The sequence below is a fragment of the Rhinoderma darwinii genome, chromosome 3 (genome assembly GCF_050947455.1).
Source record: "Rhinoderma darwinii isolate aRhiDar2 chromosome 3, aRhiDar2.hap1, whole genome shotgun sequence".
Lineage (NCBI taxonomy): Eukaryota > Metazoa > Chordata > Amphibia > Anura > Rhinodermatidae > Rhinoderma > Rhinoderma darwinii.
In genome coordinates this window covers 306,617,468-306,636,207 of record NC_134689.1, presented here as the reverse complement: position 1 = coordinate 306,636,207, position 18,740 = coordinate 306,617,468, and the positions used below count along the sequence as shown (strand labels likewise).

The window sequence follows — 18,740 nt, the reverse complement described above, 5'->3', positions numbered from 1 at the left end:
CACACTAAACACATCACTCGCACACAGACACCATAACACATTAGACACACCTATAGCTCACACAAAGTTCATATATCACTCAAACAAAGACAAAGTTCTCATTATACCACACACTACGCCCCTACATATAATAGCGCCACACACTGCACCTCTAATTATAATAGCACCATACACCGGATATACACTGTAAACACTACACCAATCACACTACAAAAATCAATCAAACACACCACTTCACTCACATTCCTGTATTTACTTGCTTTTTGCTTGCAGATGCAGACCATTACCAGTGTGCACCACCAATGACCCATATACTGATTGGTCCCCCATCACTTTAGCAGGCTGGTTGCAGCTTTGCTGAAAAGATAAACCTGCTGGTGCTGTGCAATAGTTGTGAGTCACACACCTGGCAGGGGCACGAGTCGTCTTCTTCTCCGAAACAAAACTGAAGCTGTGTTCTGTGGGCAGAACAGAAAGCAAGCCTAGAGCTGATTGGCTAAAGCTCAGCCAATCAATGTTATGCTTCATTTCTACATGTAGTCAGGCAGGACTCTAATGATTTAGCTGGGAACCTGTGCAGAAAAGAAGACTAGCATTGATTAGCTGGGGCTCGGCCTATAATCACTAGACTTCTTTACTGCACACTCCCATCATTGCAGATGAGCATCTCTAAGCGAAGTGTAGTTGCGAACACCATGGGGCGCAGTCCGACCCAAAGACTATCCGACAATGATTGTGTGAGCACCCGGCCCACTGTTCACCAGCCAGTCCGGCCCTGCTGGCGCCCCCTCTAAGTTGCGCCCGGGGCACACCCCCCCCCCCCCCCCCCCGACTACACTCCTGATAGGAGGTAGGACAAGGGAACACTGGGAGCAGGAAAACACTAAGGGACCGTTTGCAATACAGACATGGGAAAAATACAACAACGCTCAGGCAAGGAGTGGAAGGGCAGGGCCCTTTTTATAGCCCAGGGTGGTCTGGGAAATTAATTACATATGCACGCACTGGCCGTTTAAGGCCTGGAACCAGCGCGCACCCCCTCGCAGTCGTTGCAGGACATAACGGCTGGATGCGCTGACGTCTCTGGGGAAGGAGACGTCGGCCAGAGAAGTCTCCGGTCTGCAGGTAAGGGAAGGCCGCGGTCAGTGACCGCGGCAGCTGACCAACTCAGTCTATGCACAAAGTCTATGGTAGGAGTGCAGCACAATGGTACCTGGGATAGTCCGGATGGCGGCAAGGGCTCTGGCACAGATTGGGCTGGAGGTGGTCGGTTGCGCCAGACGTGGCGGATAGTATCTGAGATGACAGGCAACAGCGGACGTTGAGTATTCCAGTAGGCGGACCAAGGCACGGCTCAGGTACTATACAGGCTCGGGAACAAGGCACAGCATGGGATATAGGAGATCGGACAAGAAAACACTAAGGGACCATTTGCAATACAGACATGGGAAAACTACAACGTTGGAAGGGCAGGGCCCTTTTTATAGTCCAGGGTGGTTTGGGAAATAATCATATATGCGCACGCTGGCCCTTTAATGCCAGGAAGTAGCGCGCTCACGCCCCCTCATGGGCATTGCGGCTGGATGCGCTGACGTCTCTGGGCAAGGTTTCTTGCTCATTCCAACCATACCAAACATATCCAGATAATCACAGACCATCCCTTTAGTATGTGAGCCGCCACCATGATTCTTTGATGCCTCTGGGATGGCAACGCTCTTGAGTCGCCATCAGCTGCTGTTTTTCCCTATATCGGCCACTACAGGGAAAATTTTATTTTTGGAGGCGGGGGAAATGTCTTAATGTGATTTATCAATGCATGGGATCTGTTCCCATCAAATTTTGAAGATGATGGGAGATGGTGGTGTAGTACACATGGCTGCCATCTCAGTCATCAACCTCAAGCTGCTCATTTGGATTTATCCTCCTGGACCAGTGCACTGAGCGGCAGTTAAGTGAAAGTTACCTAATGAATAGTAATCAATACTATTAGAATTGCAAGTGGCTGTGATGCATCTGTCTTGCCACGTCCTGCTATGTAATCCTGCCTGCCCTGCCGGAAAGAAATAGGGAACGGCCGCCTCCCTGCTTTCAACACAGTAGCATTTGTCTGCTGGAATAACTAAGTGTTTAATTGAAGTGTACAACGAAACCATGGGACTCTCCAAAAAAAAAACAATGAGACGCTGCTTTATTTTATTACGATCAATTGTATTTAGAACATACTATTCAAATACAGAGATCTGGTGACTTGATAAGATTTTATACAGTGGTATTACCATATATTGAATGTTAAGATCTTGTGTGTGTGATATCTATAGAAAATTTTCAATCTACAATGTATTCCCCACCTCCTCACCCATGTCCCCCTTCTATGACCACCTCGGTTTCCTGCAGCTGCCCTGATGTTTTGTAGCTAAAGAACCATAAAAGGGTTGTTAACCTATGATGCTTTCACCTACAGCATTATTGGGTTTCTGATCATGAATCTTGACACTTGTCAGCATGGCGTTTGCGTGTTCTACCTGGTTTCTTTCCACAAGTTAAAAACATACTAGAACAGATAAAACACTTGTCCATAAGCTTTTTCTGGTATTGCAGCTCAGCCCCATTCACCTTTTAAAGGGGTTTTCCCACGAGACACATTTATGACATATCCACAGGATATGTAAGATCGAAGAGGGTCCCAACTCTGGGACCTGCACCTATCTCCAGAACGGGGCCCCCTAAACCTCGTTCAGCCGTTCTGTGTTGCGGCTGAATCGGGTGAATTCCGAGCATGAAAAAAGGTTATGGTCGTGAGTTACGAAAACAGCGTAGTTCACTGAGCTACGCTGTTTCCGTAAGTCCAATAGAACTAAATGGTAGTTACGGAAATAGCGTAGCTCGAAGCACTGCTTCCGTATCTTCTGTTTACTACTATTGGAGTTACAGAAACAGCGTAGCTCCGCAAGCTACGCTGTTTTCGTAACTCCCGACCACATAACCAGGAAGTGGCCAGAGTGGTGGTGTTTGTGGGGGGGGGGGGGGGGTCTTTTTTTTTTTTTCTTTTCTTTAATATCCTATAACCCATTTACTGAGCCACCCTAAAAAAAACAATATGTGCTATATAAATGGTGGATAATAAATATCTTGCCCCTAGGATGTCGGATGAAGGTATTTGTGTACATGTGGGTATATGTACAGGGATATATAGCAAAGCTATGCAGAAGAAAAACATTTCCAAATCACTGCATACAGTATATGGACTAAAATATTAGTACACACCATTTAATCAATGAATTCAGGTGTTTCATTCAGTCTCATTGCCACAGATGTATAAAATCCAGCACCTGGCCATGCAGTCTGACTCTACAAACATTAGTGAAAGAATGGGTCATTGTAAGGAGCTCACTGAACTCCAGCATGGTAATGTAATAGGATACAACAGCTGCAACAAGTCAGTTTGTGAAATTTCTTCCCTCCTAGATATTCCACGTTCAATTGTGAGTGATATTTTTTTTTCAAAGTGGAAGCGTTTAGGAACCGCAGTAACTAAGTCATGCAGTGGCAGACCACGTAAAGTTACAGAGTGGGGTCGCCGAGTGCTGAGGCACATAATGCATAAAAGTCGCCAACGCTCTTCTGACTCAACTGCAGAGCTTCAAACTCCTCTGGCATTAACATCAGGACCAAAACTGCCCCCGGAGCTTTATGGTATGGGAGTAGTTGAAACGTGTTCTGTGGAATGACAAATCCCTTTCTATATCCGGCAATCTCATCGACGAGTCTGTGTTTGCAGAATGCCAGGAGAACGTTACCTGTCTGACTGCATTGTGCCAACTCTAGAGTTTGGTGGAGAAGGAATAACGCTATGGGGGTCATTTTTCAGGGGTTGGTCTAGGCCCCTTAGTGTCAGTGAAGGGAAATCTTCAGAACCAAGACATGTTGGACAATTGTAGCTTCCAACTTTGTGGATGCCGTTTTGGGAAGCCCCTTTTCTGTTCCAGCAGGACTGTGCCCCAGTGCACAAAGCAATGTCTATAAAGTCATGGTTGGGTGAGTTTGGTGTGGAAGAACTTGACTGGCCCACACAGAGCCCTGACCTCAACGCCATCCAACACCTTTGGGATGAACTAGGACAGAGATTGTGAGCCAGATCTCTTGTCCAACATCAGTGTCTGACCTCGCAAATGCTCTTCTGGATGAATGGGCAAAAATTTCCACAGACACGCTCAAATCTTGTAGAAGTCTTTTTAGAAGAGTGGAAGCTCTTTTAGCTGCAGAGGAGGGACCAACTCCATATTAATGCCGGTGGATTTAGAATGGGATGTCATAAAGTCTCCCGAAGGAGTAATGTGTAGGTGGCCCAATACTTTTGTCAATATCATGTATATTCCCTATGTAAAAATGTAACATATACACAGCAAGGATCCTGTAAGAAAAAAAAGCATTGCCATCTGTAAATGTATGCCACTTGGCGTTTTCTGCCGAGTTTTTAACTAAACAATGGTCAAAATACTGTATTAGACCAACCAAGAACAAATATTCCTTGTGGGTTTTTTTACTGGTCCAATAGTAGGAATTTTTATAGACATTTGCAGAGAAATTGTACATTTGCGGGTGCTTTTTCTTTTTGTCAGTCTTTTAGGAAAGCAGGGTGAAAACCGATATGGCTACTATTACTGTTCCTACAGCTCTTTGTTGCAGTTGCCATCACATATTAATGGGTTCCTATAAAATAAATGGTTTGATAAAGATGTATAAACTGGGAATGACTACGTAGGTCTGATGTTTATATGTGGAATTCTATAATTATGTCATTTTAAGCTTCCAGTTTATTTTAAAGCTTTCATCTTGTACATCTTTATGTTGCAGCACTCACATCCAGGTCACACAACCCGACAATACGTTTATAACACGCACGTCCTGCGGGACGGAGGGCTTTAGAAATGCCAAGAAGAGCTCTTCTGTAGCTGCTCAGACAGCCGGGATCTCCGCTGCAACTGTAAGTAGAGGAGAAAGTCTGTATGTAAAATGATATACTGTATGTGTATATAGTAAGTTTGTGTGTATCTGTGTATATGCATGGATCTAGACACATCGTATATCTTTTCAAAGCAAAAGCCAGTATTTTATCATTCTTCTGAGCAAAAAAATTGTTCTATAATTTATAAATCGTATCTTCCAGATTCTATTATATTCTCATGAATGAAAATCTGTACAATAAGTGATTTCCTTTATGCCTACATTTCCCTACTGCATATCTAGTATACTGCAGTACAGTGTTTAAAAGGACACCAACCTACCGGTATATAACTTGTATTTTAAAAAAATAAATATATATATATATATATAGAAAGTATCTTTTACGTGTAAATAACATTTTCCAATTAAAGGTTATAGTCCTGGGTATAAATTCTTGGGAGTTGTGGTGGCTTACAAATGCAGAAATTGCTAGTAAAACAATAGTGGCATTGCACATGTTCTGAATGCCTTCTTGTTTTATAGTACTGCAATTTCCACTAGGTGGCAGCCCCCACCCAAGGTTGCCAGACACGAAATCCTAGTTGTCCATAGATTGTGTTTTCTTTCTTCCTACCGAGATTTCCCAGCGTGATCAGCCGTACAGACAGGTCACAATGTTTCACTTCACAAAATAAAACTAATTAGGACAAGTCTGTGAAATGATAAACCCATCAGAGTTTTCTGTGCACTGTTACATAAAAGGCCTTCATGACCTGCATGCTCATTGTTACTGAAATTATTATTTCATGTTGCCCATGGTACAGCCTCAGAAAGTTTTCCAACAGTAATAATCAGTAGCTGCTTCACATACAAAAAATAAGCGAATATGACAGTGAGGTTTTTATACTCTGCAAGACATAGCTTATGGCTTAAGTGTTTGTATACACAGTGTATATATGTATGTTTATAGCATTGATACATTACTAGATTCAACTCTGCTTCATCTGTATATTGAGGCTTACTGTTTGTACTTAATGAAGATATGTCAACAGATTTCACAATATAAATGGCATACGTTATTAAATAGATCTTAGACCCGATGAAGCTGATGTACTTACTTTGAGAAAGGATTATAAAGCCATTCTAACAAATTTTCAAAGTTTTCCTGTCTAATATAAAAATGAGCATTTTATGAGACCAAGTATATGCATGATGTAATCTCAATCTCCTCCCACCCAAAGCTGACAAGCTCCTCTTCGTGTCCTCCCCTGCACCATGCTTGAAATCTTTCACATGCTCAGTACAAGCGGCAGTCTCCCTGGCTCTGCAGTAAGTGAGTCCGTCTTCCAGCAGCATATTTAGTGTGAAATTCAGTTCTAGCTCCATCTGCTGCTTTCTTTTACTGCAGAGCCAGGGAGACTGCAGCTTGTACTGAGTATGGGTGAGATTTCAGAATGGTGCGGGAGAGGATGGACATTGATAGAAGCTTGTCAGCTCTAGGTAGGAGGAGATTAGTTAGTACATTAGTCTCATCAGGTCTAAGATATCTATTTAATAATGTATGCAGTTTGTATTATGAATTTTGGTGTCAGATCCTCTTTTAACATTTAGCTTTTGGGAGACATTAAAAGAAACTTAATATAAGTGTATTTTATTGCTTCCCAGAGACTGGGCAGACAGGATATAAGCCCAAAAAAATAGACCTACCCAAGCAATTAGAAGGTTGACCTCATTTACTTTTTATATATATATATATATATATATATATATATATATATATATATACTAGTCCTTCTGAATGAATTAGAATATCATCAAAAAATAAATTTATTTCAGTAATTCAATTCAAAAAGTGAAACTCATATATTATATAGATTCATTACACACAGACTGATCTATTTCCAGCATTTTTTTTCTTCTAATGTTGAGTATATCTAACAGTTAATGAAAACCCAAAATTGAGTGTCTCAGAAAATTCGATTTATAATATAAGCAACCCTGCTCCCCGGACACAACGCTACTATAAGCGCTGTGCTCGGGGAAGCCATTGACATATATGGACAGTGACGTCAGTGGCTAATCCTTGAGCGGAATTCCCGTTGTCGACTCTGGCCGGGGATTCCGCTCATAAATGGACCATACCGTCAAGGGCTTCCCCGAGCACAGCGCTTAAAGTAGCACTGTGCCTGGGTAGCACTCGGCGAGCGGAGGAGATCCCTCTGCTCCTCCATTATGAACTAATTCTGAAGCAGGGAACTGATGGTTCCCTGCTTCAGAATTAGTTTGACAGCGGGACATACCCCCGGCCACCCGGGACAGCGGGACTCCGCCCGGAATCCGGGACTGTCCCTCTGAATCCGAGACAGTTGGGAGGTATGTATATATAATGCATTGAAGTAAATTTTAGGTGTTAATGAGATGGGCCACATCTGGTGTTAATGTGTTTATGAGACAACTAGACCCATGGCCATTCTGAATAGTCTATGTTAAAGGGGCATCCTAACCGAGATAATGGGAAGAGGGTTCCCTGGATAGCTAGAACAGAGTACAGCTGGAGGGATTTCCGATTTCTCTCCCTTACTCTGTGATCCATCAGCGAACTGCTTTTTGACAGGCTGCAGACTACAGGCTTCTGTAAAAAAGCTTGACTTTTTTTTTTTATGTGGATTCACAGGCAAGGAATTAGAGGAATTTAAAGCTAAAAACACTCTGTCAGGAAATTTTCATATTCGGTAATTCCTGTAATAGATTTAGGTAGGCTCATGAAGGTTAATCCTAGAAAACCGTCAATTTAAAAAACAGCCAAAAGGTTACTGTCTATAAATCTTGCGAAACAGCAGAAACCCACTTCAGTAGACATGTGAGGAGACACTAAGTGGAGAAAATGTGCTGAGGCCCTTGTCACAATGAGTGTGATTGGGTTATTTCAGAGCTCTGGCACGTTCTGGAAATGGCTTGTCCATTTCTCTACTGTTTCCGCTTTTAGAAAGTGTTGAAATTTGAACTGTCTGACAGCTCTGCTTTCTTATACCTCCCAAAGTCTTTTATCTCCACGGGAGCTGACATCTAGTCAGTCTACTAAGTTGTTGTCTGGGCTACAGCAGGTGTTCATGTTTCTACATCCCATCCGAATCTGACCACCATTCAACTCTATTCAGAAATCGGCATAACATTACAGGAAAACCCCAGACAGTTTATTTTAATGGTTGTGGGTGCACACGAGATTTTTGGGTGGGGGGTGGGGGGGGGGTGAGGCTTATAACCTGCAAGGATAACAGAGCGTCCACATCCAGGCACAGCCAAAATGAGCATCTCCTCTTTAAAAATGGAAGGCCCTCTTCACGACCCTTGAGCCACATAAAATAATTTATCTTTTATCTTGATGGTCACTAGGTGTTCATTCAAAAGTCATTTTTTGCTTATAGATCAGAAGCTAACTGTTCCATTTCTTCAAGCTGACACCCCTGCAGCTTAATTCATAAGCAATTATTCTTTCCTTCACAATTTTCTCCCTGTTTGCCACTTTGAATTTGTATTCTATTTTTTTTTTTTTATTGCTAGGTAGATCATTCATGTAGTGAGTGCTCTAATGTCACCCTTTAGGATAAGTTCACTTGCAGTGAAACATTTCTGCCACAAATCCACATCATGTGTTAAATGCAGAATTCACTGCAGATTGCACCGCTGCTACATTGAAAGTGATAAAATCGGTGGCATTTCCACAGCAAAATAATGTGCAGTATGCTCGTATTTCCTCTAGGAAAATGTCTACAACGTGTAGATGATATTTGTAAAATCTCAACCACTTGCCGTGTACTGTAATCTGCAGCAAATCCGACACTTGTGAACTCACCCGAAGGGTCAGATTCCTCTTCCTATTGACTTCAATGGGGGGGATCGGGCAGAATCCGCCCGAAGATCAAACGAAACGCTTCTTTTTCACGCTATCTTAAAAAAATCAGCTAGCGTGAAAAAGAAGCGTCCGACTCCCATTGAAATGAATGGGAGGTGGGATTTTGCGGTGGGTTTCGTCGTAAAAATTCCACCATATAAACACAGGGCCTTAGTGTTACTTGTTTATTATCTGGTGTGTTTTATTCATTTCTTTTTCTTGCAGAAAGCTGTTGATAAAGGAGTTGTACATGTCAGAGTGGTTGTAAAAGGCATGGGACCTGGGAGAGTGGTAAGTGCATAGTTTGCTTTGGAGCATTGCATATAACATCACAGATACACTGGTACTGATCTACCATCGGACGGCTTTGTAAATCCAGATTCTTTATTTGCCCAACTGGCTTCCTTTAGAAGATATAAAAACCTAGTACGGTAACTGATAACAATGGCTATAATGCACATGTTTGTATGTGGCAGGGAAGTTCATTTGAAAACTTTAGTGGGGCCAAATTTGATGTCAAACCTGCACATAGACTTTGGTGTAACATCTTTTAACCACTTCCCGCCGCAGCCATTTTTCAGATTTTCAATTTCACTTTTTCCTCCCCAACCTCCAAAAGCCATAATTTATTTTATTTTTTTCTTCCAGTCTATCTAGTCCTATGAGGGCTTGATTTTTGCAGCATGAGTTGTAGTTTTTCATGGCACCATTTATTGTAACATATAATGTACTAGGAAACGGGGAAAAAATTATTTGTGGGGTAGAAAATGAAAAAAAAAAACAGCCATTTCCCCCATTGTTTTTTGCACTTCGTTTTTATGGAATTTACCGTGCAATTAAAACGACATGTTAACTTTATTCTGCGGGTCAATATGATTACGGTGATACCAAATTTATATTGTTTTTTTCTATATTTTAATACTTTTACAAGGAAAAAACTAACTGAAAAATCAAATTTTATTTAAATCAGAACTTTATTTTTTCCGTCAATTAAGTGGCATGAGGGCATATTTTTTGCGGGATAAGCTGTATTTTTTTAATGGTACCATTTTGGGGTACATGCGAGGTTCTGATCACTTTTTATTAAAAATTTTTGTGGGTGATGAGATGATTAAAAACAGCGATTCTGGTGTTTTAAATCTGTTTTTACACCGTGCGGGTTAACTAATGATATATTGTAATAGCTCAGACTTTTATGGACCCGGCGATAACAATTATGTATATTTATTTATTTATTTATTTAACAACGCTTTAGGGGGAGAAGGGGGGTTTTACCCTTTCACCTATGACAGCACCCCTGGAGAGACATCCCATTTGCTGAACAGGAAGCCTGAGGATATAAAAAAAAGGACAGACCTCCACATACCCAGTCAGGTTTCCTGTCCTCCGGATGGGATTGCCTTCTCTCACTAGGGGTTCTCTGGATGGTTTAAGTCTTCTCTGGAGGGAGCAACCTTAAGCCTGGGGTAGGTACTCCCTCCTCTCCCGGTCCATCACTTCCCTCCTTGGAGGTTCAGGTCCCACAGCGTGGGACTTTCCTCTGGAGGGAGAGCGGTTCTCCCTGGGCCTTGCTCCGCTCCCTTGAGAGCTGGTACGCATGTCCCGTCGTTGGGTGGCTTCCGGCGCATTCTGGCGAAACTCCCGGTCGCGGCGGCACGTCACTTCCGGCAAGTGACGTTCCCACGTCCCAGGAAGTGGTGGTTCCAGCGGCCCTAACGGGATTAGGGGCTTCATGGCGTCCAAAGCCAAGGGCCTCCCCAGCCAGTTCCCAGGGAACAAACGGAGCCACAGTCTCCAGCATGTCCTTTCCGCAATGGAAATGACAGGAGAAGCAGCAGGACGCACTGACCGCTGAGATGCGACAAGATCCTCTAGTCCGGTATTTGAAGAAGTGGCAAGACTTACATAGGGTTTCTGTGCTAACACGGTTACTTTCTCTTGTGCCTATGTTTTAGGTCAAGGAAACTCCTAGAAAGAAATTGGAAAAAACCCGTAACAAAGAGTGTGCAGTTTGTAATAAAAAACTAGCACCTACCTATAATAAAAGACTAAGCCAGATGTGTTTAGACAAAATATTTCATTGAAGAGTCTACAAGCCTGGCATCAATCATTAAGGACATTGTAAGGGCAGAAGTTAAAAATTCCCTTAAGTCCCTAAGAAAAAAGAACAATCAACCATCCACTTTTACTCGGATAAATTTATCTGATTCTTCTGCTGAAGAGAATTTTCAGTTAGAAGGAGAGCTGAGCTCTTTAGATAATACCTCTGATGAGGATGGGGGGGTGGGTCAATTTGTTCCTAGCAGAAGATATCGATCAGCTCCTTTAAACTGCAAGAGCAATGATGAATATTGAGGACCCAAAAGTACCCCGTTCTGTACAGGACATTATGTTCGAAGGCTTAGGGCCCAAAAAACAGAACCTTTCCCCTCCATGAGAACAAAACAAGTCTTATCAAGAGGGAATGGAAAACGCCAGATAGAAAGATTGGTAGTCCTAAATTCCTTAAGAGGAAATATCCATTTGATGAAGAGGTCTGCAGGGATTGGGATAATTCCCCTAGACTTGACGCCCCAGTGGCAAAAATATCTATGAAGAGTGCTCTTCCCTTTTAAGGATTTAGGTTCCTTATCCGATCCCAAGGATAGGAAGGGAGATTATTACCTCAAAAGGGCCTGGGAAGCTTCTGCCGGGGCTTTTAAGCCAGGCATTTCAGCCACTTGTGTAGCTAGGTCTCTAAAAGTATCACTAGTGCAATTAGAGCTTCACATTAGAGACAAGACTCCTAGGGATCAAATACTTTCCTCCCTTCAATTATTGTCTATGGCAGCAGATTTTCTGGCCGACGCCTCGGTAGATTCTGTGCGCCTCTCCACCCGATCAGCTGCCCTCTCAAACTCCGCTAGTAGGACTATCTGGCTGAAATCCCGGAAGGGGGACACTGGTTCAAAGGGGAAATTATGTGCAATTCCGTGCTCTGGAGATTTTCTATTTGGGCTCTAGATGACCTATTAGAGAAAGCGTCTGATAGAAAAAAGGGGTTCCCTACACAAGAAAAACCAATGGATTCCTTTCGTCCCAAAAGGTTTAATAAAAAACCTAACCCCAGGAATTTGGGGCCTCAAAGTTCCCCTTTTTCTTTTCAGGCCTCAAAACGACCCTAAGAACAGAGACCACCAACAATGACGCCAGGAGATCCATGGTTGGGGGTCATCTATCCCCTATTTTACAAAAATTAGGAAAAAATCTTGTTAAACCAATGGATCCTAGGAATTGTAAAAACAGGATATATTCTAGAGTTCAGATCCCTTCCTCCAGACAGATTTTTTTTTCCTACAAAGACCCTAAAGAATTAAAAAAAAACAAAAAGCCCTACAGTCAGAATTTTATGAAGGTCCCAAGTACATAAAAAGGCAAAAGCTTTTATTCCCCTCCTTTCCTTGTGAAGAAACCGGAAGCGAAATACAGGGTCATAATAAATAAAATAAAAAAACTAAATTCATACTTGACCTACGAAAATTTTTACATGGAGAGCATTTCCTCAACCATAAATCTCCTCTCCAAGGACTGTGTGATGGCATCACTAGATCTGGAGTATGCATATTATCATGTACCAATTTGCAGTCCTCACCAGAAATATCTAAGGGTAGCAGTGACCCTCAACAGATCCTTGTTTCACTTCCAGTACAGAGTCCTCCCCTTAGGCATTTCACAAGCCCCAAGGGTTTTTACAAAAGTTAATAGTGGAAGTGACGTCAGACATCCTTCTGATTCCCTACCTGAACGATTTCCTAATAGTGGCGGAATCCACTCAGACCCTGATTCAGCAGATAGAGGAAATTCGTTCTATCCTGTTGAACCTGAGATGGAACATAAATCTGAAAAAAATCAAACTTGATCCCCTCAAACAGATGTGTCTTTCTAGGGATTCTTCTAGACTCCTCCAGGCAGATGTCCTTCCTTCCAGAAGGGAAGAGCAATCCCCTGATAGACAGGGTCTTATAGATATGTTTAAACCATACAACATCTTTCAGGAAAGCTATGTCCGTTCTGGGCCTGATGACGTCATGCTTCCCAGCAGTATTATGGGCTCATTTCAGTTCCACGGCTCTACAAATGGACATTTTATATCAGTGGGACAAGAGCAGTCTCTCCATAGATCAATCCCTCCACATTTCATTCACAGCCAGGCTGTCTCTCAAATGGTGGTTGAACCTCAGACGGGGCATTCCATGGGTAACAGCACCTACTCTCCACATAACCACGAATGCAAGTCCCTGGGGTTGGGGAGCTCATTACGACTCCTTTTTTCTTCAGGGTCAGTGGGACCGTCGGGCTGTACAAAGGTCTTCCAACTTCAGCGAGCTGGTAGTGGTTTTTAAAACTATGAAAAATGCTATACTAGAACTGTCAGGTTAGAATGTGAAGATATATTCAGACAACACAACGACCGTGGCTTATATAAATCATCAGGGAGGGACTAGATCATTTCCACTGATGAATTTATCTTCCCAAATATTTTCTCTGGCAGAGCGCCACCTGTTAACCCTCTCAGCGGTCCACCTAAAGGGAAGGGACAACCAGGTAGCGGACTTCAGAATGGTCCCTGAATATAGAAATATTTCAGAAAATTGTTTTCAAATGGGGGGTTCCCTCAATACACCTGTTTCCGTCCAGAGAGAACAGAATTTCAAGAGATTCTTCTCCACAGACTACCCAAGAGCAATAAATGCATTGTCCCAGTGTTGGAGTCACGAGAGGGGTTAGGCCTCTCTCCCCCCCCCCCCCCCCCTATGTCTTCTCCCAAGAGTGATAAGAAAGGTCAGGAAAGGCAGGGCTTCAATAATACTAGTAGCCCCCTTCTGGCTGAAGAGACCGTGGTTCATATCGTTAAGCAAAATGTCCTCCGATCATCCTTGGATTCTCCCGACCATACCAGATCTCCTTTACCAGGGCCCAGTAATGCACCCAGAAATACAAAAACTTTACCTGACAGCCTGGAAACTGAAAGGGTAATCCTTAGACAGAGAGGGTTCTCAGAGTCTGTTATTTCCACTGCTAGCAAGCAGGAAACAGGTTACCTCGGAGATAAATCTGAGAGCCTGGAAGGCATTTATACATTTTGAGAGAAATAAAAAACATTGATCCCCTAGCCAAACCAGATATCCCCTTGATTCTAGATTTTCTCCAAGCAGGATTAAATAAAAACATCAAGCCAAACACCTTAAGAGTTCAGATTTCCGCAATAAGCTCCTTTTTTTAAAATTTCAGATTGGCGGAACACCCCTGGGTCAGGAGATTTCTGACAGCCTCTTCTAGGATTAAACCCCATGATTAGGTCCTCGGTCCCTCCATGAGACTTAAATATTGTTCTCCAGGCTATGACAAATTCACAGTTCGAACCATTAGACTCCATAACTCTAAAGATGCTCACACTCAAAATGACATTTTTGTTAGCCATCACGTCCGCACGTAGCGTAAGTGAGATACAGGCACTCTCTGCCTTTCCTCCATATATCCGACTATTAGAAGATGGAGTAATCTTGAAAACTTTACCAGGGTTCCTTTCTGAAGTAGTGTCTCCATTTCACTTAAACCAAGAAATTATTCTCCCCTCCTTTTGTGATTCCCCTAAAAATCCAAGGCAATGCCTGGTCTAGTATCTAAATATCACTAAGGATTTAAGAAACTTATTTGTTCAGTTCCAGGGTCCTAACAAAGGTTCGGCAGCCAGTAGATCGACTATAACTAGATGGATCAAACAAGCCATACATTTAGCTTATGTAAATCAGAATCTCTAGCCTCCAGATTTCTTCGGGGCTCACTCCACAGGGGCCGTATCCACTTCCTGGGCTGAGAGCAGAAGCATCCCTAGACCAGATATGCAAAGCTGCTACATGGAGCTCTCCTCACACCTTCCTTAAGCATTACCGATTACAACTGCATACAGCCTCTGACTTGGCATTTGGTAGAAATATACTACAAGCTGTGGTCCCTCCCTAAATTTAGATTTCTATTGTACATCACCAGGGGTGCTGTCATAGGTGAAAGGGTAAAAGATTGATTACTTACCGGTAATCGGTTTTTCATGAACCCATGACAGCACCTCTCTGTTACCCTCCCTATCTTGTAGCATACATAGTTCTCATAATGAGGGAAAATTCTCAACAGGAAGGATTGCAGCATATCGTCTTTCTGACAGTCTTCTATTAAGCCCTAATAGGAGCACAAAGATGGCAGACCTGGGGGCCTTCATTAGGCCCAGAGACTGCCATAGCAACCATCGGCTTTCCGCGATCGCGCGGGGGGGGGCTGATGAGCTGGTAGAGGGGGTCGCCCCCCTCTTCCTAACTATTTAAGTGCCGCAGTCGCTATTGACCGCAGCATTTAATTGGTTAAATGAGTGGGATCTCGCTCTAGCGTGTTCCTGCTAGTTACTGTAAAGTGTCAGCTGTAACATACAGCCGACACCCACATTGTATGCAGCAGGCTCAGCCTGTGAGCCCGCTCCATACTTCTCCTACCCGGCTATGATGTAGGTATCTGTCATACGTCGGGAAGGAGTTAAATGTTGTGCTCTTCTCAGTCAGTCATTTGTAAACCCGCCTGATGAAGGGGCCTCTGTGCTCCAAAAGCTTGTACCTTTTCTGGTTAGCCAATAAAGGCATTACTCCTATAAGGCAAATACATCCCAGCAGGGGAAAGTAGAAAAACCTTTTCTATGAACGTCAGTGTAATCTATGAACTAGAGGGGGGAGAATGTGACTGAGGTTTCATGACTATCAGTTGACAGTTTAATGGCGTTCATTTTCACTGTACACTCTAAAATGACAGCTTTCTGGAGTTGGTTGCTAAGTAGTAATCATGTTCTTTAAAAAATAAAAAAAAGTCCATCTTTGGGTATTTTTTTTAACTGTTGGAAAGGTCCACTGGCGTAATCTGCATATGTAAACCATGACTGAATGGCAAATCTAGGGTTATGTTCTGCTAGTTTTGTAATCTGCTGCCACAAAAATCTATTGATAATGATTCATCCCTTTTCAATTTTTTGGGTAGTCACTGATGATGATTGTTCAACAACTGAATGGTCCAAGATGAGTAAACAGGACCGCTACCAAAGTTATGGGCTCCTAGATAATAATTTTGTAAGAGGAGTCGTCTTCACTTGGAATGCCAAACAAAGGGGCTGCTATATCGTGTGTGGATATGATTATTATCTGCCATTGTGATAAATATAGTGGATTGATGGACCTACGTGTTTGGACCTTTTCTTGATTCATTAATCGGTTTAGCTGGGACTATAAAATATCTGCAGAGGGGGGGGGGTCACTTCAGTAAAAGAAGTCCGTGATGGTAATCTTGTTGTGTCTGGAGAACAATTTGATGACCATACTATAGGCTCATACAATGTTGTATTAAAGCTGTCTACAAGAGAGAATAAAATGCAATGCCTACGTCTGTTACCTATGTGCCTCCATGGTAACAGACTACAAACAAACCCAGTGTATTCTAATCCTTCAGTCATGATCCCATACATCTGTCCTGTACTTCTTGCTATTGTTAATTCGATAGGTTAGCAGGAAGTATGAGACAAATGGAAGACAGAATGACTGCATTATCATACACTGGGTTTGTTGGTAGTCTGTTACAATGGAGACACTAGTCTGCATAGAAGCTGTGGATACATAGGAGATATAGACATAAAAGCATAGGACATTTTTAATCCAGATCATTTGCAAAGTTGCTTCATTTTAGATGCATGGCAAAAAAATATTTTTTTTGTGAAGGAGGAAGTAGCCTATAAGCTTTCCACTTATTTACAAAATAAAAACATGACAATTATTTCAGAAGTGACTATATGTAAGTATGTTTCATGAGGTAGGAATTGAAAGTTACTACGGTCAATCTCAGATTTGCATACATTAGGGTTTTTTTCTTTTTGATTGGTTTTTGGTATCCTTGTAACACAAATAACCGTCCCCCCTCCAATGGTACATAGAGGAATGGTAGGTATTGTATTTGCAAATGCAAGTTCTATGCATTGAATATAAAGTATTTTCCACTTCCTTTCTAGAGACAAGCTGTTTTTTGTTTTTGTTTTTTTCCTTTTTCCACATTATGTAACCCATGTCTTTTAACTAAGTTCTGTATTTGACCTGTTTAGATAAACATGTTGTATACAAAAAAAACAAAAAACTTTTATGCTGATGGTGAATTTTTTTATGTAGACATAATGTATGGCTCATTATATTTACACGCCTAGGTATAAAAATATATATTTGTCCTTTAATATATTTGGGATTTGGTTGTCCCTAAGACTCTGTTCATACTTGCGGTGTGATCTCTGTTTTTACAGGAACCATGACAGATCCGTTATGATCAGTTATGAAGGATCCGTTTTTTTCCTCAATTGACCTAGGCCCCATGCATACCACCGTAGAATTCGTCCATAATTGGGGTCCGCGAATACGGACCCATTAATTTCTATTGACCACGAACACCTTCCCGTATATTTACAGGAAGGTGTACGGTCGGTAGAAAGCCACCGCAAAAGATGGGACATGTCCTATTCTTTTGCTTTTTACGGACCGTGTTCCCATACTTCGTATGGGAGCACAGGCCGAAAATGTGGGTGGCTGTCAGCGGCAGTGATTACATGATTACAGTGATTGTGCATGAGGCTCTATAAGGAATGAGTCTTGTTTCCTTCAGGTGTTTTTTTTTTTTTGTTTTTTTTGCTGGATGCAGTACTGCAGCACGATATGCTATTCAGACCATCAAATATACACATACAATAAAATATAATTTATGTATAATACATAATTAACCAGAGGAAAGGTGTGATACCAGGAGTGTGCTTTTTTAATTTTTAGTTTTTGTTTCACAGCATTCCATCAAAGGGTTAACAATGGGAGGACTGGAAGTGATATCCATTACAGACAACACCCCCATCCCTCACAATGGTTGCCGTCCACGCAAAGCGCGCAGATTGTAAACAAGATTGCAGCTGGAAAGATATCCTGCGGTGACTCCAACAAGACGTTCTGTAAAGAAGAAATAGCAATTCGCTCCATAGGGTTTTTCCTGACAGGCTGCACAATGTTGTGTCATGATGTCATCTTTTGTGAAAACAAGAATGTTTGCTTTATGTATTTACAGACTGCTTTTTGAAGCACCTTAAAGAAATGGTTAATGTCGGCTCAGAGAAGGAAACACTGTTTTTGTCCAAATTTAATTTATTTTTTTTCTTGCTTCCAAAATGGCTGTAATAAAATGTCAGGAAAATCTTTGAGCTCACTCACATTTGTGTAGCGTGATCCTTGTGCATTTTTTCTTTGCTTCTATGTCCTTGAAAATTACACAAGAATTTGTATTCTCTTAAATAAATTGCAAGTAATATAAATCATCACATAGAAAATGGCTTTTTACTAATAGGTTATTCCCTGGTAACATTCTGCAGAAAAGCCATTGTAAACTGGAACACATACCCCCCCCCCCCCCCCCCATCCAAAAAAAAAGCTAGCATTTAATTTAAAATAAAAATATTTAAAGAGAATTTTGATGGACATTTTTTTTGCAGGTTTGCATAGCTTTTTATAATATTGTGCTGTATGATTGTTCTATTTCTACACTGGTGTCGCATTTTAAGAAAATGCTAAATTTTGTTTTTAATATATAAATTTATATATATATATATATATATATATATATATATTTGGGATGAGACATTTACTTCATTTTTTTTGTAAAATAACATTTAATTGAGGTTTTTACAGAGAGGCAAAATGCGAATTACTATAGGCCGAAGCACCACACTACATACAATACGAGTAATTGTTAAAATTCACAATAAGAAGACTTGTATGTACAATGCGTTATCTCAATATTAAACAGAACATATCCT

At 41.7% G+C, this 18,740-nt stretch overlaps 1 protein-coding gene across 3 annotated transcripts in view; it reads left to right on the top strand.

Moving 5' to 3' along the window:
• Positions 1-18,133, top strand: part of MRPS11 (mitochondrial ribosomal protein S11) — a 29,930-nt gene extending 11,797 nt beyond the window's left edge. For all 3 annotated transcript variants that reach the window (XM_075858198.1, XM_075858196.1, XM_075858197.1), the window contains exons 4-6: positions 4,855-4,984; positions 9,062-9,127; positions 17,724-18,133. In XM_075858198.1, coding sequence (XP_075714313.1) covers positions 4,855-4,984; positions 9,062-9,127; positions 17,724-17,831 — 304 coding nt within the window. In that variant the 3' untranslated portion in view covers positions 17,832-18,133. The remainder of the gene's footprint in view (positions 1-4,854; positions 4,985-9,061; positions 9,128-17,723) is intronic.
• The last annotated feature ends 607 nt before the right edge of the window (positions 18,134-18,740 follow it).